The sequence below is a fragment of the Ranitomeya imitator genome, chromosome 2, assembly GCF_032444005.1.
Source record: "Ranitomeya imitator isolate aRanImi1 chromosome 2, aRanImi1.pri, whole genome shotgun sequence".
Taxonomy (NCBI): Eukaryota; Metazoa; Chordata; class Amphibia; order Anura; family Dendrobatidae; genus Ranitomeya; species Ranitomeya imitator.
In genome coordinates, this window is record NC_091283.1 from 198,729,884 (window position 1) to 198,749,849 (window position 19,966).

General features: G+C 43.3%; 1 protein-coding gene across 3 annotated transcripts in view; it reads left to right on the forward strand.

The window, feature by feature from the left end:
• Positions 1-19,966, forward strand: part of NEK6 (NIMA related kinase 6) — a 238,731-nt gene that overhangs the window by 128,159 nt on the left and 90,606 nt on the right. For all 3 annotated transcript variants that reach the window (XM_069748463.1, XM_069748464.1, XM_069748467.1), the window contains exon 3: positions 7,532-7,648. Coding sequence is in view for 2 of the 3 variants with exons in the window: in XM_069748464.1 (XP_069604565.1) it covers positions 7,568-7,648 (81 nt within the window). In the remaining variant the exon portion in view is untranslated. The remainder of the gene's footprint in view (positions 1-7,531; positions 7,649-19,966) is intronic.

A 19,966-nucleotide genomic window follows, 5' to 3' on the forward strand; every position in this document is an offset into this window, starting at 1 on the left:
GTACTTTGTGTGTGGGTGGCTAGAGGTATGTATTGTTTTTTCATGAGAAAATGTTTACTTTCTCTACTTTTAAACCAATTGTTGCTGAAAAGGTTTTGTATTGTTACATGGATTTGTTATGGGTATTGATGAGTGGGTTTTCCCGAGCACGCTCGGGTGGTCTCCGAGTATTTGTTAGAGTTCGGAGATTTAGTTTTCAGTGCTAGGTATGGGGATGCAGGGTAGATTTAGGATATATGGGGGTTGCAGGCTATATATTGGGGTATATACGAGGGTGCAGGATACATATAGTGCTAGGTATGGAGGTGTGCAGGCTATATATGGGGGTGCAGGGTGCACGTAGTGCTAGGTATGGGGATGCAGGGTACATGTAGGATATATGGGGGTTGCAGGCTATATATTGGGGTATATATGGGGGTGCAGGCTACATATAGTGCTAGGTATGGGGGTGTGCAGGCTATATATGGGGGTGCAGGGTGCACGTAGTGCTAGGTATGGGGATGCAGGGTACATGTAGGATATATGGGGGTTGCAGGCTATATATTGGGGTATATATGGGGGTGCAGGCTACATATAGTGCTAGGTATGGGGGTGTGCAGGCTATATTTGGGGGTGCAGGGTACACTTAGTGCTAGGTATGGGAATGCAGGGTACATGTAGGATATATGGGGGTTGCAGGCTATATATTGGGGTATATATGGGGGTGCAGGTTACATATAGTGCTAGGTATGGGGGTGTGCAGGCTATATATGGGGGTGCAGGGTGCACGTAGTGCTAGGTATGGGGATGCAGGGTACATGTAGGATATATGGGGGTTGCAGGCTATATATTGGGGTATATATGGGGGTGCAGGCTACATACAGTGCTAGGTATGGGGGTGTGCAGGCTATATATGGGGGTGCAGGGTGCACGTAGTGCTAGGTATGGGGATGCAGGGTACATGTAGGATATATGGGGGTTGCAGGCTATATATTGGGGTATATATGGGGGTGCAGGTTACATATAGTGCTAGGTATGGGGGTGTGCAGGCTATATATGGGGGTGCAGGGTGCACGTAGTGCTAGGTATGGGGATGCAGGGTACATGTAGGATATATGGGGGTTGCAGGCTATATATTGGGGTATATATGGGGGTGCAGGCTACATATAGTGCTAGGTATGGGGGTGTGCAGGCTATATTTGGGGGTGCAGGGTACACTTAGTGCTAGGTATGGGAATGCAGGGTACATGTAGGATATATGGGGGTTGCAGGCTATATATTGGGGTATATATGGGGGTGCAGGTTACATATAGTGCTAGGTATGGGGGTGTGCAGGCTATATATGGGGGTGCAGGGTGCACGTAGTGCTAGGTATGGGGATGCAGGGTACATGTAGGATATATGGGGGTTGCAGGCTATATATTGGGGTATATATGGGGGTGCAGGCTACATACAGTGCTAGGTATGGAGGTGTGCAGGCTATATATGGGGGTGCAGGGTGCACGTAGTGCTAGGTATGGGGATGCAGGGTACATGTAGGATATATGGGGGTTGCAGGCTATATATTGAGGTATATATGGGGGTGCAGGCTACATATAGTGCTAGGTATGGGGGTGTGCAGGCTATATATGGGGGTGCAGGGTGCACGTAGTGCTAGGTATGGGGATGCAGGGTACATGTAGGATATATGGGGGTTGCAGGCTATATATTGGGGTATATATGGGGGTGCAGGCTACATACAGTGCTAGGTATGGAGGTGTGCAGGCTATATATGGGGGTGCAGGGTGCACGTAGTGCTAGGTATGGGGATGCAGGGTACATGTAGGATATATGGGGGTTGCAGGCTATATATTGAGGTATATATGGGGGTGCAGGCTACATATAGTGCTAGGTATGGGGGTGTGCAGGCTATATATGGGGGTGCAGGGTGCACGTAGTGCTAGGTATGGGGATGCAGGGTACATGTAGGATATATGGGGGTTGCAGGCTATATATTGGGGTATATATGGGGGTGCAGGCTACATATAGTGCTAGGTATGGAGGTGTGCAGGCTATATATGGGGGTGCAGGGTGCACGTAGTGCTAGGTAAGGGAATGCAGGGTACATGTAGGATATATGGGGGTTGCAGGCTATATATTGGGGTATATATGGGGGTGCAGGCTACATATAGTGCTAGGTATGGGGGTGTGCAGGCTATATATGGGGGTGCAGGGTGCACGTAGTGCTAGGTATGGGGATACAGGGTACATGTAGGATATATGGGGGTTGCAGGCTATATATTGGGGTATATATGGGGGTGCAGGCTACATATAGTGCTAGGTATGGAGGTGTGCAGGCTATATATGGGGGTGCAGGGTGCACGTAGTGCTAGGTATGGGGATGCAGGGTACATGTAGGATATATGGGGGTTGCAGGCTATATATGGGGTATATACAGTGGGGCAAAAAAGTATTTAGTCAGTCAGCAATAGTGCAAGTTCCACCACTTAAAAAGATGAGAGGCGTCTGTAATTTACATCATAGGTAGACCTCAACTATGGGAGACAAACTGAGAAAAAAAAATCCAGAAAATCACATTGTCTGTTTTTTTAACATTGTATTTGCTTATTATGGTGGAAAATAAGTATTTGGTCAGAAACAAAATTTCATCTCAATACTTTGTAATATATCCTTTGTTGGCAATGACAGAGGTCAAACGTTTTCTGTAAGTCTTCACAAGGTTGCCACACACTGTTGTTGGTATGTTGGCCCATTCCTCCATGCAGATCTCCTCTAGAGCAGTGATGTTTTTGGCTTTTCGCTTGGCAACACGGACTTTCAACTCCCTCCAAAGGTTTTCTATAGGGTTGAGATCTGGAGACTGGCTAGGCCACTCCAGGACCTTGAAATGCTTCTTACGAAGCCACTCCTTCGTTGCCCTGGCGCTGTGCTTTGGATCATTGTCATGTTGAAAGACCCAGCCACGTTTCATCTTCAATGCCCTTGCTGATGGAAGGAGGTTTGCACTCAAAATCTCACGATACATGGCCCCATTCATTCTTTCATGTACCCGGATCAGTCGTCCTGGCCCCTTTGCAGAGAAACAGCCCCAAAGCATGATGTTTCCACCACCATGCCTTACAATAGGTATGGTGTTTGATGGATGCAACTCAGTATTCTTTTTCCTCCAAACACGACAAGTTGTGTTTCTACCAAACAGTTCCAGTTTGGTTTCATCAGACCATAGGACATTCTCCCAAAACTCCTCTGGATCATCCAAATGCTCTCTAGCAAACTTCAGATGGGCCCGGACATGTACTGGCTTAAGCAGTGGGACACGTCTGGCACTGCAGGATCTGAGTCCATGGTGGCGTAGTGTGTTACTTATGGTAGGCCTTGTTACATTGGTCCCAGCTCTCTGCAGTTCATTCACTAGGTCCCCCCGCGTGGTTCTGGGATTTTTGCTCACCGTTCTTGTGATCATTCTGACCCCACGGGGTGGGATTTTGCGTGCAGCCCCAGATCGAGGGAGATTATCAGTGGTCTTGTATGTCTTCCATTTTCTAATTATTGCTCCCACTGTTGATTTCTTCACTCCAAGCTGGTTGGCTATTGCAGATTCAGTCTTCCCAGCCTGGTGCAGGGCTACAATTTTGTTTCTGGTGTCCTTTGACAGCTCTTTGGTCTTCACCATAGTGGAGTTTGGAGTCAGACTGTTTGAGGGTGTGCACAGGTGTCTTTTTATACTGATAACAAGTTTAAACAGGTGCCATTACTACAGGTAATGAGTGGAGGAAAGAGGAGACTCTTAAAGAAGAAGTTACAGGTCTGTGAGAGCCAGAAATCTTGATTGTTTGTTTCTGACCAAATACTTATTTTCCACCATAATATGCAAATAAAATGTTAAAAAAAACAGAATGTGATTTTCTGGATTTTTTTTTCTCAGTTTGTCTCCCATAGTTGAGGTCTACCTATGATGTAAATTACAGACGCCTCTCATCTTTTTAAGTGGTGGAACTTGCACTATTGCTGACTGACTAAATACTTTTTTGCCCCACTGTATATATGGGGGTGCAGGGTACACGTAGTGCTAGGTATGGGGGTGTGCAGGCTATATATGGGGGTGCAGAGTACAGGTGGGGGTACATTTGGGGTTGCAGGCTATATATGGGGGTGCATGTAGGGCTGTAGGCTATATATGGGGTTGCAGGCTATATCTGGGAGTGCACGTGGGGCTCTAGGCTATAAATGAGGGTAGAAATGGGGTTGCAGGCTATATGTGGGGGTGCATATGGGGCTGCAGGCTATATAGGGGCGTATATATGGGGTTGCAGGCTATATGTGGAGGTGTGCGGTAGAGGTGAGGTACATGTGGGATTGCAGGCTACATGTGTGGGTACATGTGTGGCGCAGGCTAAATATGGGGTTGCAGGGTATATGTGGGGGGGTGAGATACATATATGTATGAGGTGCAGATGGGGTTGTAGGCTACACGTAGGGGTATATGTGAGTTGCAGGCTATATGTGGGGGTATATATGAGGCTGCAGGCTGTATGTGGGGGTATATATGAGGCTGCAGGCTGTATGTAGGGATACATGTTGTTTTGAAGGCTACATGTGGGGTGCAGGCTATATGTGGGAGTATATATGAGGCTGCAGGCTGTATGTAGGGATACATGTTGGGTTGAAGGCTACTTGTGGGGTGCAGGCTATATGTGGGGGTATATATGAGGCTGCAGGCTGTATGTAAGGATAATGGTTGGGTTGAAGGCTACATGTGAGTTGCAGGCTATATGTGGGGGTATATATGAGGCTGCAGGCTGTATGTGGGGGTATATATGAGGCTGCAGGCTGTATGTGGGGGTATATATGAGGCTGCAGGCTGTATGTAGGGATACATGTTGGGTTGAAGGCTACATGTGGGGTGCAGGCTATATGTGGGGGTACCTCGAGAGGCAATCTCTCCGGTGCACATTGCTGTTCTGTTCTTTCCTCCGCAGTCTTCTGTCCTATAGGCTCCCGGTGTCTTCTGCGCTGGTGGTGGTGTGCTCAGTGTGGTTAGACACACGGGGAACACTGGAACTTGACTCTTGGCACTTGAAGGACAGAAGACTGTGGTGTAAAGAAGAGACCAGTAAATCACACATGCGAGGTTTCCTCAGGGACAGAGTGGCGATTATGGGAGGTGAGAGGGATGGCGATGAAGTGTGGAGACAGAGTTCTCTTCCGAGCAGTGTCCTCACCTGGAAGACGTATAAAGTGATATAAGATGACTGATAAACAGCATCTTGCCCATACACCGAGTGTTGTCTATGATAGAGCCGCTGTCAGACATCTCTGGTGGTGGCCTATCTCTCAGACTATGAAAGTATCATCAGTCTGATGGTAGACATGGCCGATCCTTACCTCACCCGACAATCATCTGTCAGGGGCCCTTTACATATTAGGTAATTTCCCAATGTGAGCATTTGGTGGATGGGATTATAGAAATCTCAGCTCTCTAGGATTTTTTTTTTGTTTTGCCAAAATTGCACTGTGGTGGGATCTGGAAATCTGCGACACATCAGTTTCTCTTGCTGTAAATATCTGTTTTATTTGCAGATTTTACTCATAGACTTGAATGGAATGGAATGCTTTTGTGCTTTTCCACAATAAAAGTGCTTGTAACTAAATCCTCATGCAGGACCTTAGCCTGAAGGAGCAGTCAGACTTTGACCCTCTCTCCGGACCTGAGTGTATGTCTGTACAGCTGTCACGCTCGGGTGAGGAGGGCCGCCGGCCAGTCCGAGCACTGCGATGTGATTGTCGTCCATGTTACACGGCCGTCTGACTGCACCTCAGGATAATTCACCTCAGGGTGCTGTCTGATTTGTATTTTTCCCTCGGACAGCACTTCGTCCCATAGAGTAGAATGGATGTATTCCCACATCGTTATGGATCTGGTAGTGAGATCCTATGACTCAATGCAGATTCATCTGATCCCATCAGTGGATCAGACTTGGTCATTCAGGTGTATGGGGATCCGTCAGACACGGATGCAGATCGGAGGCTTCACATTTGCTTCCATTTTGCGTCATGTATTTGTTGCTTAGTGGTAAACGAGTAAAAATGTGATTTTCCAATGTTGTTTTATTGGCTTGGAAGCAAATAGGGACAACTAGGACGGCACTGAGGAGACATTGGGCTGTTTCTCTTGTCTTTTATCACTCACAATGGATGTGTGAACGGAGCGTTAGGGCCCATGCAGACGAGCGTTTACGTTGTCCGTGTGCCGTCTGATGATTGATCGGATCGCACACACAGCACAGTGATCAATGTTATGTAATATGGCTGTTCAGATGAACACATTTTTTCCAGTGTGACTGTCCATGAGAACAATAATGGCAGCATACGCTACTGTCTATTGAGTCTGGGATGACACTCACACATTGACGTTTTTTTTTTCTGAGTGCAAGAAAAAGAACCTGACCCCACACGGAATGTCCAAGTGTCATCCAATTATTACAGATAGTTTCTTAGGTTTAGAATGTGATCATGTGCATGTTTTATAAAAAACAAAATGGACACACGGATTAAAATCTGATGAAAAGGACAAAAAAATTGTCCAAGTTTTCTGGATGGAACTCAGGTGATTTCTCGTACACTCGTCTGCAGGCGCCTTAGACTGTCAGCCAAACGCGGCGATACCGGTGAGTTTGCCCGACATTAGTCTGGTGTGTATGGGGGACTTTAACTACTATCTAAAGATATGGACAGTGTTAGTCTGACTCCTCATAAGGGGTGTCACGACTTACAGGGCCTATGGCAGCATGAATACCAAATACGGCCCTAGCTTTAGGCAAACCCTTCCAACAAAAAATAATTACAAGAGATGAGTAATTTGATTTGCACCACCCTGGCCCGGCGTCCTGTCCGGTGCATCGTGGTTGCTAGTCTTCATTTCTGAAGCTGGAATCCTTGGCCCGGCATTCTGGGCTCCTCTAGGTCCCATGGGATGTCATGACCTCCATCACTCCCCAACGTTCTGATGTCTTAAGTTCAGGAGATGCCAGAGGCGCGCTGGTGCAAAGGTGAATACTGGCTGCCGCGGAACACCGGACAGGACGCCAGACCTGAACACTGTATATCAAATTGCTCCTTGACCCCTTTAAGAAATGATGAGTTCATTTTAACGTGATCCTTGGGTTTGTTGAATAAGATTGTGTTTGTGCAAGATTGTTTTTCACGTTATGACCGTCTTTGTGATTATCCTAAGCAGAACTCGGTCCGTGAATTTGAGCTTACGCTGGGAAAACCCCTCAGGATATCCTCATTGAGGCAATCCACGAGAATGCTGAGAAACCAGTTTAGCAAAGTGCTATACCTGTCATAGTAGGTGATGCTACATGCAAGATGCTACAACCCTTGACAACTGATGGATCTTAGATTTCTAACGAAGCGCCAGATCTTCTAGGAACTCACGTTGACTTGTAGCACACCGTGGCTTTCATTTGCACTTCATACGAATCATACACCGATTTTAGGATTTCTAAAAGCTAAAGACGTTGTTTTGTCTTTTCTTTTTTTCCTTTAGTCACATCAAACTGTATGTGTGAACTGGAATGTGGCCATGGACGGAACTCACTGCCTAGAAGATCAGAACAGTCCCCTCTGCAAAGTCCAAGGACAAGACTATCAGCACGATGGCCAAGTGAGTTCAATCACTGACTAATTCTCTTACAGCACGTATAAAAAAATCTAAAACTCTTCTGTGATATGGCAAAGAAGGGATCTGACAGGTGCCAGGTTATCAGACGTTTTTGATTATGAAATAGTCATATCAATCCCGTATAGTCTGTCTATAGTGTTGCTCCAGTTTGGGGTACACCAACTCATCTACGTCTTAGAGCATGTTCACATGATGTGTTTTTAGAGAATTTAAGCTTTGAAAGAATCTCCCTGTTCATTTCTATTAGTGATGAGCGAACGTGCTGGGATAAGGTGTCATCTGAGCATTCTCTGGTCCCGAACGAGTGTCTTCGGCGTGCTCAAAAAATATGTTAAAGTCCCGGCAGCTGCATGTTTCACGGCTCTTCCAGCCACAACACATGCGGGTATTGCCTAACAGCCGCGAGACTTTGAGGTATTGCCTAACAGCCGTGAGTCATGGAGCCGCGAGGTCGCGAACCTATTATTCGAGCACGCCGAAGACGCTCCTTCAGGACCAGAGAATTCTCAGATAACACCTTATCTCTCATCACTAATGTCTTTTTAAAGGCATCAGGTTTGAAAAAAACACCAAGCAGCTAAAAGAAGCGACCTGACCGCTCTACAGGCAGAAGACGTTCGATACTTCAGAGTTGAAGTCAATCATTTCATTTCATCATTTCAGTTCATTATCAACGGTTTCATAAACAAAAAACCTATAACTTTTTATTCATTGCTTAATGGATGTCAAAAAAATGTAAAAAAAAAAAAAAATACACCTAAAAAACTGTGAAAGAAAACGGTAAGACAAAACACTTTGGGAAAACGTTAATGAAACATTTACAAAAGTGCTCCATGATAAATGAACGCCGACGTTTTCCTGGAGCGCCTTGCATTTGAAAGCCCAAAAACCGACAAAACGTGTGGGTACAAAAAGGTAATCAAAAAAACGGTCTGTTTTGTTTTGTTTTTTGCCCCAAAACTGCGCCATTCTTGTTATACTATTTACGAAGTATGTGTTTAAAATAAAGTTCCTATGAGTCCACTGATAAAAAAAAGTAAAACCTGTATATAGACCTGGACCCAATTTATCATTTGGGGGGGGTTTAAGTCACTTTTCTTTTTCGCCTTGTGGTTTTCGCTGCTGTTTTTTTCCACCAAATAATTCAACATATTGCACTTTTCACAAATTTTTCACAAAATTAAAAAAAAAAATGCCCCTTTCCATTGTCTTTGACCCATTTTGGAACTTTTTAGTTCACAAAGTCATAAAACGGCGCTAATATTGCAGCAAAGTAGCTTTTCATTTTTTCTTTCCCTAGAAGTGCCTAATAAATGTTGACCAAAGCTTTTATATCCATTAGATAGACTCTTAGTCCGCATGAAATCGGACTTTAGTATTGATGGCTACACATGCTTCAGCACCAGGGAAGCTGAAAATATGCCAAACTTTCAAGTGGATTTTTTCCCCTTTTATTATGTAACCTATTTTTCTTTCCCAAAATCTCAATAGAAACTTAGCACTTCTCTAAAACAACGGCAGGCTTTTGACTTCTCACCCAGAAGTAAGAAACCTGTAGGTCAAGAATCACACAACATCTTATTTTTGGCAGAATGTCAGGTTGCGTTCACACTAGTTCTTCTGTATTTGCAGACTAAGTCGTATGATTTTCCACATGCAGCACTGCTGCGTATTCTACCAGTAGGAATTTACAAAATTCTCCTGCACACGCGGTGTAAATAGAATGGCGCTACGTATTTCGAATCCGCTTTCTATCACCTTTATGCTGCAGATGCTACTTTGAATTTTTCCAATCAAAACTGTGAAATAAGCTGCTAAAATCAACCCATTTTCGGAGCAATATTCTCAATGGTAAATATCACTGTAATTATCTTGGCAAAAACAGTTTGACTAAGAAAGGTCCATAGTGGGAAATGTTGCATGTGCACAGACCAAAATAATGGATTGATGAATGTGTGTTAAAAAGAAAAGAGCCCAATACTGACCCATTGGCTTATTGATTGTGAGCTTGATTCGCTCATGTAACAAAGTTAGATCCTACTTTTCACCTCCATTGTTTATGTGCACTACAGTTTGCTAAAAAATAATTATTACGCAACTAAATGAAAAACTTACATTTTCCCATCTCCATTTTTTATTTTCTTCTGTTTAAAATGAGAGTAATAACCAAAAACAACTCAAAATGCACAAAATACATTTCTGACGTTTCCAAAATATATCAGTGACCAATATATTTATATGGCCCACTTATCTTTTCAATAAAACTCATAAGCTCGATCTATGGTGTCTGTCCATTTCTTAATTTGTTGACGATCGTCTTTTTTGTGCAACACCAACCAACAGCCCCAGACACTGGTCAGAGAGGTGACTGTTTTCCTTCACCGTAAATCTCCCATTTTACAAGGGCCTACAAGTTGGAAGAAAGAGTCTTCTAAAAACTGGCAGAAGGTTTGGGATTTGATTTTAAGTCCATTTTCATCCCAAAAGGTCCAACTATCTCCTCTTCAATAATTCCATCCCATAGCAGGACTCCACCGCCGCCTCGCTGGCGCCTAAGTTGAAGTGGAGGTCTGTGCCCATATCTGATCCACCTTCAAGCTCATCCACCTGGTCAATCAAGAATCACTTTAATATCAGCAGTCTATAAAACCTTTGGAAAATTGAAAAACCCGTCTTCAGATATTTCTTGGCCCATGTGTCTTGCTCAGTCGTGGCCACATTTCCGCGGTCCTCACCTCGACTATGAGCACTGAGCATCTTGTACTTCAGCATCTTGCTCAATGGTGGTTGGGCTCAGCCTCCTCACCTCAGCCATGTCTCTTGGCACTGAACACCATGTCCTTCATTGTCCTGGTCAGTAGTGGCTGGGTTTCTGCCTCCTTGCCTCGACCATGGCTCTGAGCACTGAACACCTTGTACTTCTGTGTCTTGCTCAATGGAGGTCAGGCTCAGCCTCTTCACTTTGACTGTGTCGTTGAGCACTGAACACCTTGCCCTTCGTTGTCCTGGTCAGTAGTGGTTGGGTTTCAGCCTCCTCACCTTGACCATGGCTCTGAGCACTGAACACCTTGTACTTCTGTGTCTTGCTCAATGGTCATCAGGCTCAGCCTCTTCACTTTGACTGTGTCTCTGAGCACTGAACACCTTGTCCTTCGTTGTCCTGGTCAGTAGTGGTTGGGTTTCAGCCTCCTCACCTCGACCATGTCTCTGAGCACTGAACACCTTGTACTTCTGTGTCTTGCTCAATGGTCGTCTGGCACAGCCTCTTCACTTTGACTGTGTCTCTGAGCACTGAACACCTTGCCCTTCCTTGTCCTGGTCTTTAGTGGTTGGGTTTCAGCCTCTTCACTTTGACTGTGTCTCTGAGCACTGAACACCTTGTACTTCTGTGTTTTGCTCAGTGGTGGTCGGGCTCGGCCTCCTTGCCTCAGCCATGTCTGTGAGCACTGAACACCTTGTGCTTCTGGGCCTTCGGGGAGGTTGCAGTTCTGGAATATGACCGCAGTGCAGGATAATGGGCTCCTTGTCCCATCGTGTTTGATCCTTCTCAAATCTTAGACCGCACCCCCCTCATTACATAAATACAAATCACCTGATCTGCTTCATTCAATCAGAAATCAAGTTTATACAACTCGGTGCTGGAAAATTTGCATAATAATGATGCTATGATCAAAATGCCTAATAATTGTGCACGTAGTGTAACAGTTCTCTGAATGCTTAGCTGTGTATAACCCCGCCCACACCACCGATTGGCAGATTCCTGTGTACACTGTGCAGAGACAGAAAGCTGCCAATCATTAGTGGGGGGCGTGGTTGGACTACATTGCAGCAAGTTTACTAGTCCTCTAGTGATAATCTCTTGCTGATAAAACACTGATTTTTTTTTTTCTTCTTTTTATCAAAGCTACAGCAAGCAGCCGATCAAGTGACACATTGCTGGAATCAGGGTCCCTACATTATGCTGCTCTGAGATTAGGTGGCACAAAACTGGTGACATATTCCCTTTATTATATAAACTCTTGACAAGGTTACAAGTATATGCCAGCAGATTTGTGATTGATGATGACATTATATTGTATCACATTGCATTTGTCAGTGGATCTGATGATTTTTTAGAACTTTTTCTGCATATCTATTTATTTCCACCTTGAATATCAGATTTTATAATTGTCTTTATTTCTTTATAAATATATATTTTTTTAAATTTTCCAAGAACACAAGAACATTTTTCTGTATTTTTCTGCTGTTTTAAATTCTTCGGTTGGGGGGGGGAGGGAAATTATATGCGCAGAATATATTGTTTTAATCAAGTAGAAGGATACTTGTCATATCCTGTCTATGGCTCCACGGCCCCTTTTCCGACTTTAGGCTGTATGAAAGCTCCATTACTTTAATTAGGTCTGATGGGTTGTGATAGGGAATGCTAATCTAGGTCATTGCATATGTAAATGTGCAGCTGTACTCTTGGAGCATGCCAAAGCATATCAGCCGAGGTGTCCAGTCATCACCAGGCATCAAGCCCAGCATAGCGAGGATAACTGCTCGGAGCAGGCCGTCCTCAGGTCAGTGGGCTCCCTGCTATAATCAGCGGTCCGTATCCTTCCAATTATTGCGTGACTAGTATTAATGCACTGGCACTATTCAGTACTCGTAGCCTGATTATACCTGCACCCAATCAGCTTTCCTAAATGTATCGGGTAAATTAAAAAGCATAAATATTATATCCTTTCCATTAGTTTTGGAGATCTACAATAAATAAATGTGATGTACGAGTGAATATGCGCACTCCCCCGTGGAGAAAACAAAAACTCAGCAGACTTCATTCCAATCAAGTAAAATTGCAGCACGGACAACAGCCGTTTCGCGCCGAACAGGTGCTTCTTCAAGGTGCTTCAAAGTCTGCTGAAGTTTTTCACCTGGGGGAGTGCTGCCTATTTATTAGATTTTTTTTTTTAACACATTCTTTCTGAGCACCACAATAGCGCATGGGGAATAACATTTTTGGCTGGTGCCCAGTATTAACACTTTTTACTTGGAGTTTCATTATTAGGTCACGGTTACAGGACAACTTTCATCAAGCTGCTAGAGCTTACTGAGAAAACTGTTTTCATAGGGCCTTCCAACAAATAACATGTATCACTTATACAGGGAGGAAAAAAAATACATAAACCCCGATACATCATTTATGGAGGGGGTTAAATCACTTGTTCATTTTTTTTTTTGTATTGTGATATTCTGTGCTGGTTTTTTTGCAACAAAGTCTTCAAAATGGCGCATGCGGTTTATGAATTAAAAATTTTCTTTAGATGGAACCTGTCAACCGGTAGCAGATCCCAAAGTTACATTATCATAGTAAAGTACCGTTAATGATTACTTCCGTACCTCTATATTACAAGTCCACGTTGGCTTGTAATCAGTCGGTAAATTCTTATGCAAATGAAGTTCTCGGGTTTGGTCTCCACTTACAACTCTTCGGACTATTTCTTCTCCCAGTACCCGCCTCCTGCCAGTGATTGACAGTTCGCTCTCTCTGTGACCTGCTACCTCCTGCAGACATCTTGTGCAGTCGCCATCATTACGGAGCAGCGCATGCGCGAGATGTCGGCCAGGGAAGCAGGTCACAGAGACTGATCCCTTGCAGAGGCGCTATCATTCCTGAGAGCGGCGCAATGACAGATAAATATTCTGGGTCAGGACGTTATTGCGCATGTGCCACCCCCCAGAGTGACTGAGCCTGCACGAGATGTCAGCTGAAAGGAGCAGGTCACAGAGAAGAGTGAACTGTCAATCATTGGCAAGAGGCCGGTCCCGGGAAGGGAAAAGTCTAAAGCCGGAGAGCTGAAAGCGCAGCTTGTGAGCTAGTTACATAACGGAGATGCGGATTTGTAATCTAAAGGGATGGAAGTAATCATCATTACCGGTACTTTACCGGTACTTTACTGCGATCTATTACTTTGGGGTCCAAAAACCTGCAGACAGGTTCCCGTTAACCTTTTTCAACACTTCATAGCACAAAAAGTTTGCCGACAAAATTGCGCCAAAATAGCTGGCATGCAGAAATTCTCTTTGGGGTGGAAGGATTAATACAGCAAAAATTGCGACCTTACGAAAATTTGCAAATGATGACTGAGCCACATAGACGATAATGGGCGCATTTTCTATTTGTGAAGCATACGTACAGCGCACGTACGTGAAAAACAAACGTCTGAATGATGCCCAAGGCTCAGACCCCAATTCGTCATTTCTGTCTCCCCACTTTTCTGAAGTAATTTGCTATTTTTTAGGGGCTTTAGTATTTACATCTGTTTACATTGTTTTTCTCTTTTTTTTTTTATTGACAATTTTTTTTTTATCCAGATGTTTCGAACATATTCATGAAATATGACTTAAACCAAATGTCGCATTTCTTTTGGCGTATCTCGCTCCAGTCCCTGAGTAAGGTTTCCAGAGTAGTTTTCACTTTGACAGGTTTTTGCAACATTTTAAAGGAATTGCGCCTTTTGGTGCTGAAAAGTCGTAAAAAAAACAAAAATAAAGCATATTTTTTAAAAATTTTGAAGAATTTTGCGTAAGAAAAAAAAAACAGCAAAGACAAAAAAAAGAATAGTGACTTCAATAAATCATAAATGATGAATCCGCCCTTTGTTTAAGAAGGTTTAGGTTTAAGAAGAAAAAAAAAATACAGCGCCACATCTGTTCATTTGTGGTATTGCAGGCACAGCATGGCAAACAAAAAGAAAAACCAAAACTTTCATAGAAGTTTTTAATGTCAGACAACATCTTTAAAAGTGTTAAAAATTTTGGCCGCGTGATTTTGGACACTTTGTTGTTTGTGTTTATCTCGCTTATGCAATAGTAATCTTGATTCAAAGATGATTCTTATCCAGAGTGTGAAGCCGAGAAACGGCTGCACTGCAATCCGCGAATTTTCCCCTACGCTACTTGTTAGTTACGAGTGCAGCGCTCCTACGACGTGTCAGATTCCTCCGGTAAAGTACATGATGTCGTAGACATCTCCCGAGTGATCAGACGTCACAGGAACAGCGCGGCACAGCAGGACTTCTCTCTTCCTAATGCACCAGATACCAAGGTGTAGTAATGGCATCTAGCTGGGCTGCGTTAACCACTTTACTGCTGCGCTCATCTTCTGCCCGCTGCATTTCTGTTCTCTGACAGATGGATCTAGTCGCCAAACCTACGCTCCTAAAAAAAAATCCACACTCTAACAGTAAAAACTGCAACGTTTTATTAGTTCAACTAATGATGATCCCCTGCTGATAAAACATTGATCGCATTGAAACTCCAGCACACATCCTTATAAGTGATGCATCACTGGAATCAGGGTCTCAGTCCGTACCTCATGCTGGACTACCAAGAGGGGGGGATAACTTGCTATTATTTTATGTTGTCCCAAATAGGCAGTGGATACTATAGCTCCATCTGGAAAAGAAATAAGAAAGAACACCGCTGCGCAGAAGTGCAATAAGAGGGATGTGTTACACACACACACTGTGGCGGTATGCATTGCTCACCTATTACACACGTACTACTACCAGGGTCGCCAACTCGACTTTTTTTTTTTTTTTTCATCAAAAAATAGCGGACTGACATTGGAAAGTCGTGATAAATCATTAAAAGGTAAAATGATGAAAATGCTAAAATAAAGTTAAAAATAAGTTGTATAAGTTTCTTCAACTTCAAAATAATCACGGACGATTTAATTTTTTTTTCATGATAAAGTAAAAAATGCCCTATTTTTACGGACTATCCTAACCAGTGCCGTCATTACTCCTGATAAAAAAGCAATGCGTTTAAAACGCGGTCTGCGTTTTTTTGTCTTGGTGTTAAACAAATAACAAAAAAATAATAATAAAAAATATTAAATGAAAAATATAATCCAAGCTTTAATCAGCTACTCTGGTAGAGGAGGAGGCATCTTGTTGCCACATTCATCCGCTCCTTACAATTTACGGACACCATTTTTTTTTTTTGCTTACCTTTCCTAACGCCTTATGTATATGATCAAGACTGAGTGTTAATTTCTGCAGCGGGGATCAGAGTGCACAGTCTGGTTATTAGTGGTGTGGGGTGGTAGTGCCAAGTGGGCGAGTATCAAGTAGTGTGGAGTCTTCCTCGTGAGCCGTATCCCCTCTGCGTCTGCCCTGGTTGGTCACTTGCAACAGGCTCGCGAAGAGGAGGAAAGCCTGGAGATATGTGACTACATTCATTAGCGGACTGTGACAGATCTGTGTGACATTGTGACATTTTATTCTTGGCTGGAGCTGCTAATTATCCATATTTATAATTGCGTGTGCCACTTTCAAAGATTGCTCTCGACTTTAATAGCCGTTTAACCCTTTCACTTTCCTTAGGGGGCTTTAGAATGCAATGCACCCTCCGACCGTAAAAGTGTACCTTGGAAACTCATTAGATTCCATCTTCAGATGGAAAGGTTTAACTCCTTGTTACAACGTCCATTCGGCACATTTGTGCGCAAACTGAAAAAAATAATTCTTTATTTCTTTTTGTTTTTTTTTAAATCAATTCTTCAAAAATGCATGTGGAAATGTTTTACGATTCGCTACTGGTGTCATCATCATCATCCGTCACGGAGGAAACGTTTGATAAAATATAAGGGACATAGGCAACGCTTATCAATTCCATATCCCGTATCTTTTCCCAGACTTCCCAGAAACAATAGGGTGGACGATATTGACTGCTGTAAAGCTATCAGTATCCTGCTGATGAGCAAACAGGGTGACGTGAGATGGCTTGTATGGCCGTACATATTTGATGGCTATTGGCAAAAGGATACTTCGGCCGATCGTTCGACCAAGACTATCCCATACTTAACAGCGCTCATTTGTGGCTCAGTAGCTTAGGCTTCTGCCTATAATGTTGAGATTGTGGGTTCAAATACCGGGGAGACTGTGAGAAAAAAAATGATGTTTTTATAATTGGTCATTATTATTTTTATTTTATAGGAACAAAAAAAAATATTTTCTGTCACCTCAGTATACAGGGACCATAGAAATACATTGTTATATCTAATGTATCTCTATGGATATGTATATTCTATTTCTGGGTTCATTGCCTGCAATAGAGGTCAAAATTACCAAATTATCCTATGTGGTAGAGCAACAGCCTGCGAACATGGAGACATGAGTTCAAGTCCTGGGGAGTCATGATCACAGGAGAAGATATATATATATAATTTAATGTATGAAACAGTTCTGGGTTCCCAACTGAATCTGAGACAGATAGGCATATGACCTGTATGCAGGGTGGCAGGCTATATGTGGGGGTACATATGGGGATCAGGTGATATGTTGGGGTACATAGGGGATGCAGACTACATGTAGGGATAGATTTGGGGAGGGTACATAGGGGTTGCAGACTATATGTGGGGTTATATATGGGAAGGAGAGGTGCAGGCTTCCTATGGGGTTGCAGGCTACATGTAGGGATACATAAAGGTTTTTAGGCTACATATAGGGGTACATGTGGGATGTAGGGATTGCAGGCTATATATGGGGGTACACAGGGAGTTGCAGACTACATGTAGGGTTACATATGGGGTGGATATGGGGTTGCAGGCTACTTGTGGAGGTGGTGGGGTGCTGGCTACATGTGGGGCTACATACGAGTTGGAGGGGTTGCAGGCTACTTATGGGGGTACAGGCTACATGTGGGGCTACTTATGGGGTTGCAGGCTGTATGTAGGGGTATATTAGGCTAAATTCCCCAGGTGGGATTTGTTTTATGTTACTGTGCATTATGGTGAGATTTTGAAATCTGCGACATGTCAGTTTCTCTTGCATTAAATATGTTACATTTTATCTGATTTTACTCATAGATTTTAATGTGGAAAATGCTTTACATGGAAAAAAAAAAGCGCATGTGACAAAATACTGATTGCCTTAGCCTGAGGGCGCAGTCAGACGGCTGTACACGACAGACGATGATCGCATCGCAGGGCTCGGACTGGCTGGCGGCTCGAGTGTATATCTATACTGCTGTCACGCTCAGGTCAGGAGGGCCGCCAGCCAGTTCGAGCACTGCGATGCGATCGTCGTCCGTGTGCCATCTGATTGATTGGATCGCACAAACAGCGCACTGATCAATTTTATACAGTACAGCTGTTCAGATGAACGATTTTTTATTTTATTTTTTTTTTTGGTCTGACTATCCATGAGAGCAAACATGTCACTATGCACTACTGTCTACCGAGTCTGGGATGAGACTCTAACGCAAGTCTTTGGGTGCGAGAAAAAACAATCTGATCCCACAGGGAATATCCAAGCGGCATCCAATTATTACAGATAGATTTCTACACACTGACACACAGGGATGGCGCATGGATTAAAATCTGATGAAAATGAGAAAAAAATTGTCCGAGTTTTCGGGATGCAACTCGGGTGACTTCTCGTACACTCGTCTGCAGGCGCCTTACGCTGTCAGCCGGACTCGGTGATACCGGCGAGTTTGGGAGACATTAGTCTGGTGTGTATGGGGGACTTTAACTACTATCTAAAGATATGGGCACTTTTAGTCTGACTTATCAGTAGGGGGCGTCACGATTGTACAGCGTCTTTGGCAGCATGAACACTAAATACGGCCCTACCAGCAGGGCTGTGGAGTCGGTAAGCCAAACCGCCGACTCCTCAATTTCCATGACACCGACTCCAACTCCACCAAAATGGGTTCTGACTCCACGACTCCGACTTCACGACTCCGACGCCACAAAATTGGGCTCTGACTATACGACTTTGACTCCACCAAATTGAGCTCCGACTCTGCGACTCTGACTCCACAGACCTGCCTGCCCATGCCCCATACACATTAGCCTGTATCAGTATCAACAGTTGAGTCTAATGTGTATGGGGCCTTAGGAAAACAGAAGACTAGTTGTGCTGCTAGGATATTGAGATATTGATGTTCGTGCAATTCCCTGACAAGTTATTAAAAATGTCCTTCCTCCACTGCATCGTGTGTGAAAGGAGCCTTACAGATATCCTTAAACAATCATCTGTACTGCATCATTGACATGGAAAAAATAATTTTTAGATATGTTTGCTGTTACCTTACAAAACCTTTATTTTCGAGCCCCCTGTTATTTAGTTTCCAGCCTGATACAAGCAACACATATTTCTCTTTTGGGAGTGTCCCTTCCAGTAATATAGGTTGGATTTGAACCATGTGTTTACCTAGAAGGCTTATATACCAGCACAGCTTCTATCCTTCACTTACTTTCTCTTCTTGTGCTTTCCTCCACTTTTCTAGACTTTTTTTTTTTTTCTGCAATCCCTGAGACTGCACATGCTTTTTCCCATTTCCACATTGTCTGGAGCTCTGATGGAAATGTTATATGTTGTGTAGATCACTCAGTTTAATAAACTACTAACAGACACTCTGCCACAGCAAAATGGTATAAATGGTATAAAATTTCCTCTACTTCAGCAAAGTGATTGGGGTCCTAAATTATTTTTTTATAGACTTTATTTAAGGTTTTACTCTGCGTACAACAAAGTGAAAGACAACACAGATGCTAAAGATATTCAAAGCATGTTTTTTAATTGAGATATTAATTGGTTCCCAATTTGTTCTGTTTTGATTTTTTTTTATCGACTTTGTATATTAATACTGTCATAAATGGACATAACATGGATCCAAAGCTCATTTGCTACAAAACTCGACAAAATAAAAAATCTGCCATTTTGCTGCTGACGTTTGTAAGACAAAAATGTTACAAATCAGTGAGAGTTTGTACTCAGTTCTGATAGCTCTTTCTGCTCTTGTTCCCTTCTGTCAGTGTTAGGCCTTATTCACATGTGTTGTACTTGTTTTTTTTTTCACGGATACAACATGTACCCATTATCATCTACAATGCTGTTCAGTTGTCCATGTTTTTACACGACCATGGGTTCGACCATGTAGACATGTCCATTTTTTTTGCGGCAGCACTGATAATGAGGGCCGATAAAAGTCTATGGGTCTGTGAAAAACAGGTACAGGAGAACGGATGGCATTAGTGTGCTTTTACATATTTAACATTGAAAAGAATAGGAGAAGCTTTGTAATATATCCATCCGTGAAAAACACTGATGGTAAAAATGGACATACGGATGACACACTGATGCAAAACACTGATTGATACTGGTATCATTTTTTCAAAGACTTTTGGAAAAGTAGTAGCAGGGGAGGTTTTTTATACAGATTGTCACAGTGTAGAGAGGGGGAAAGCATGTGTAGTCTCAGGTAGGGTAGACAATAGAAAAGGAGAAGCGGAAATAAATAATA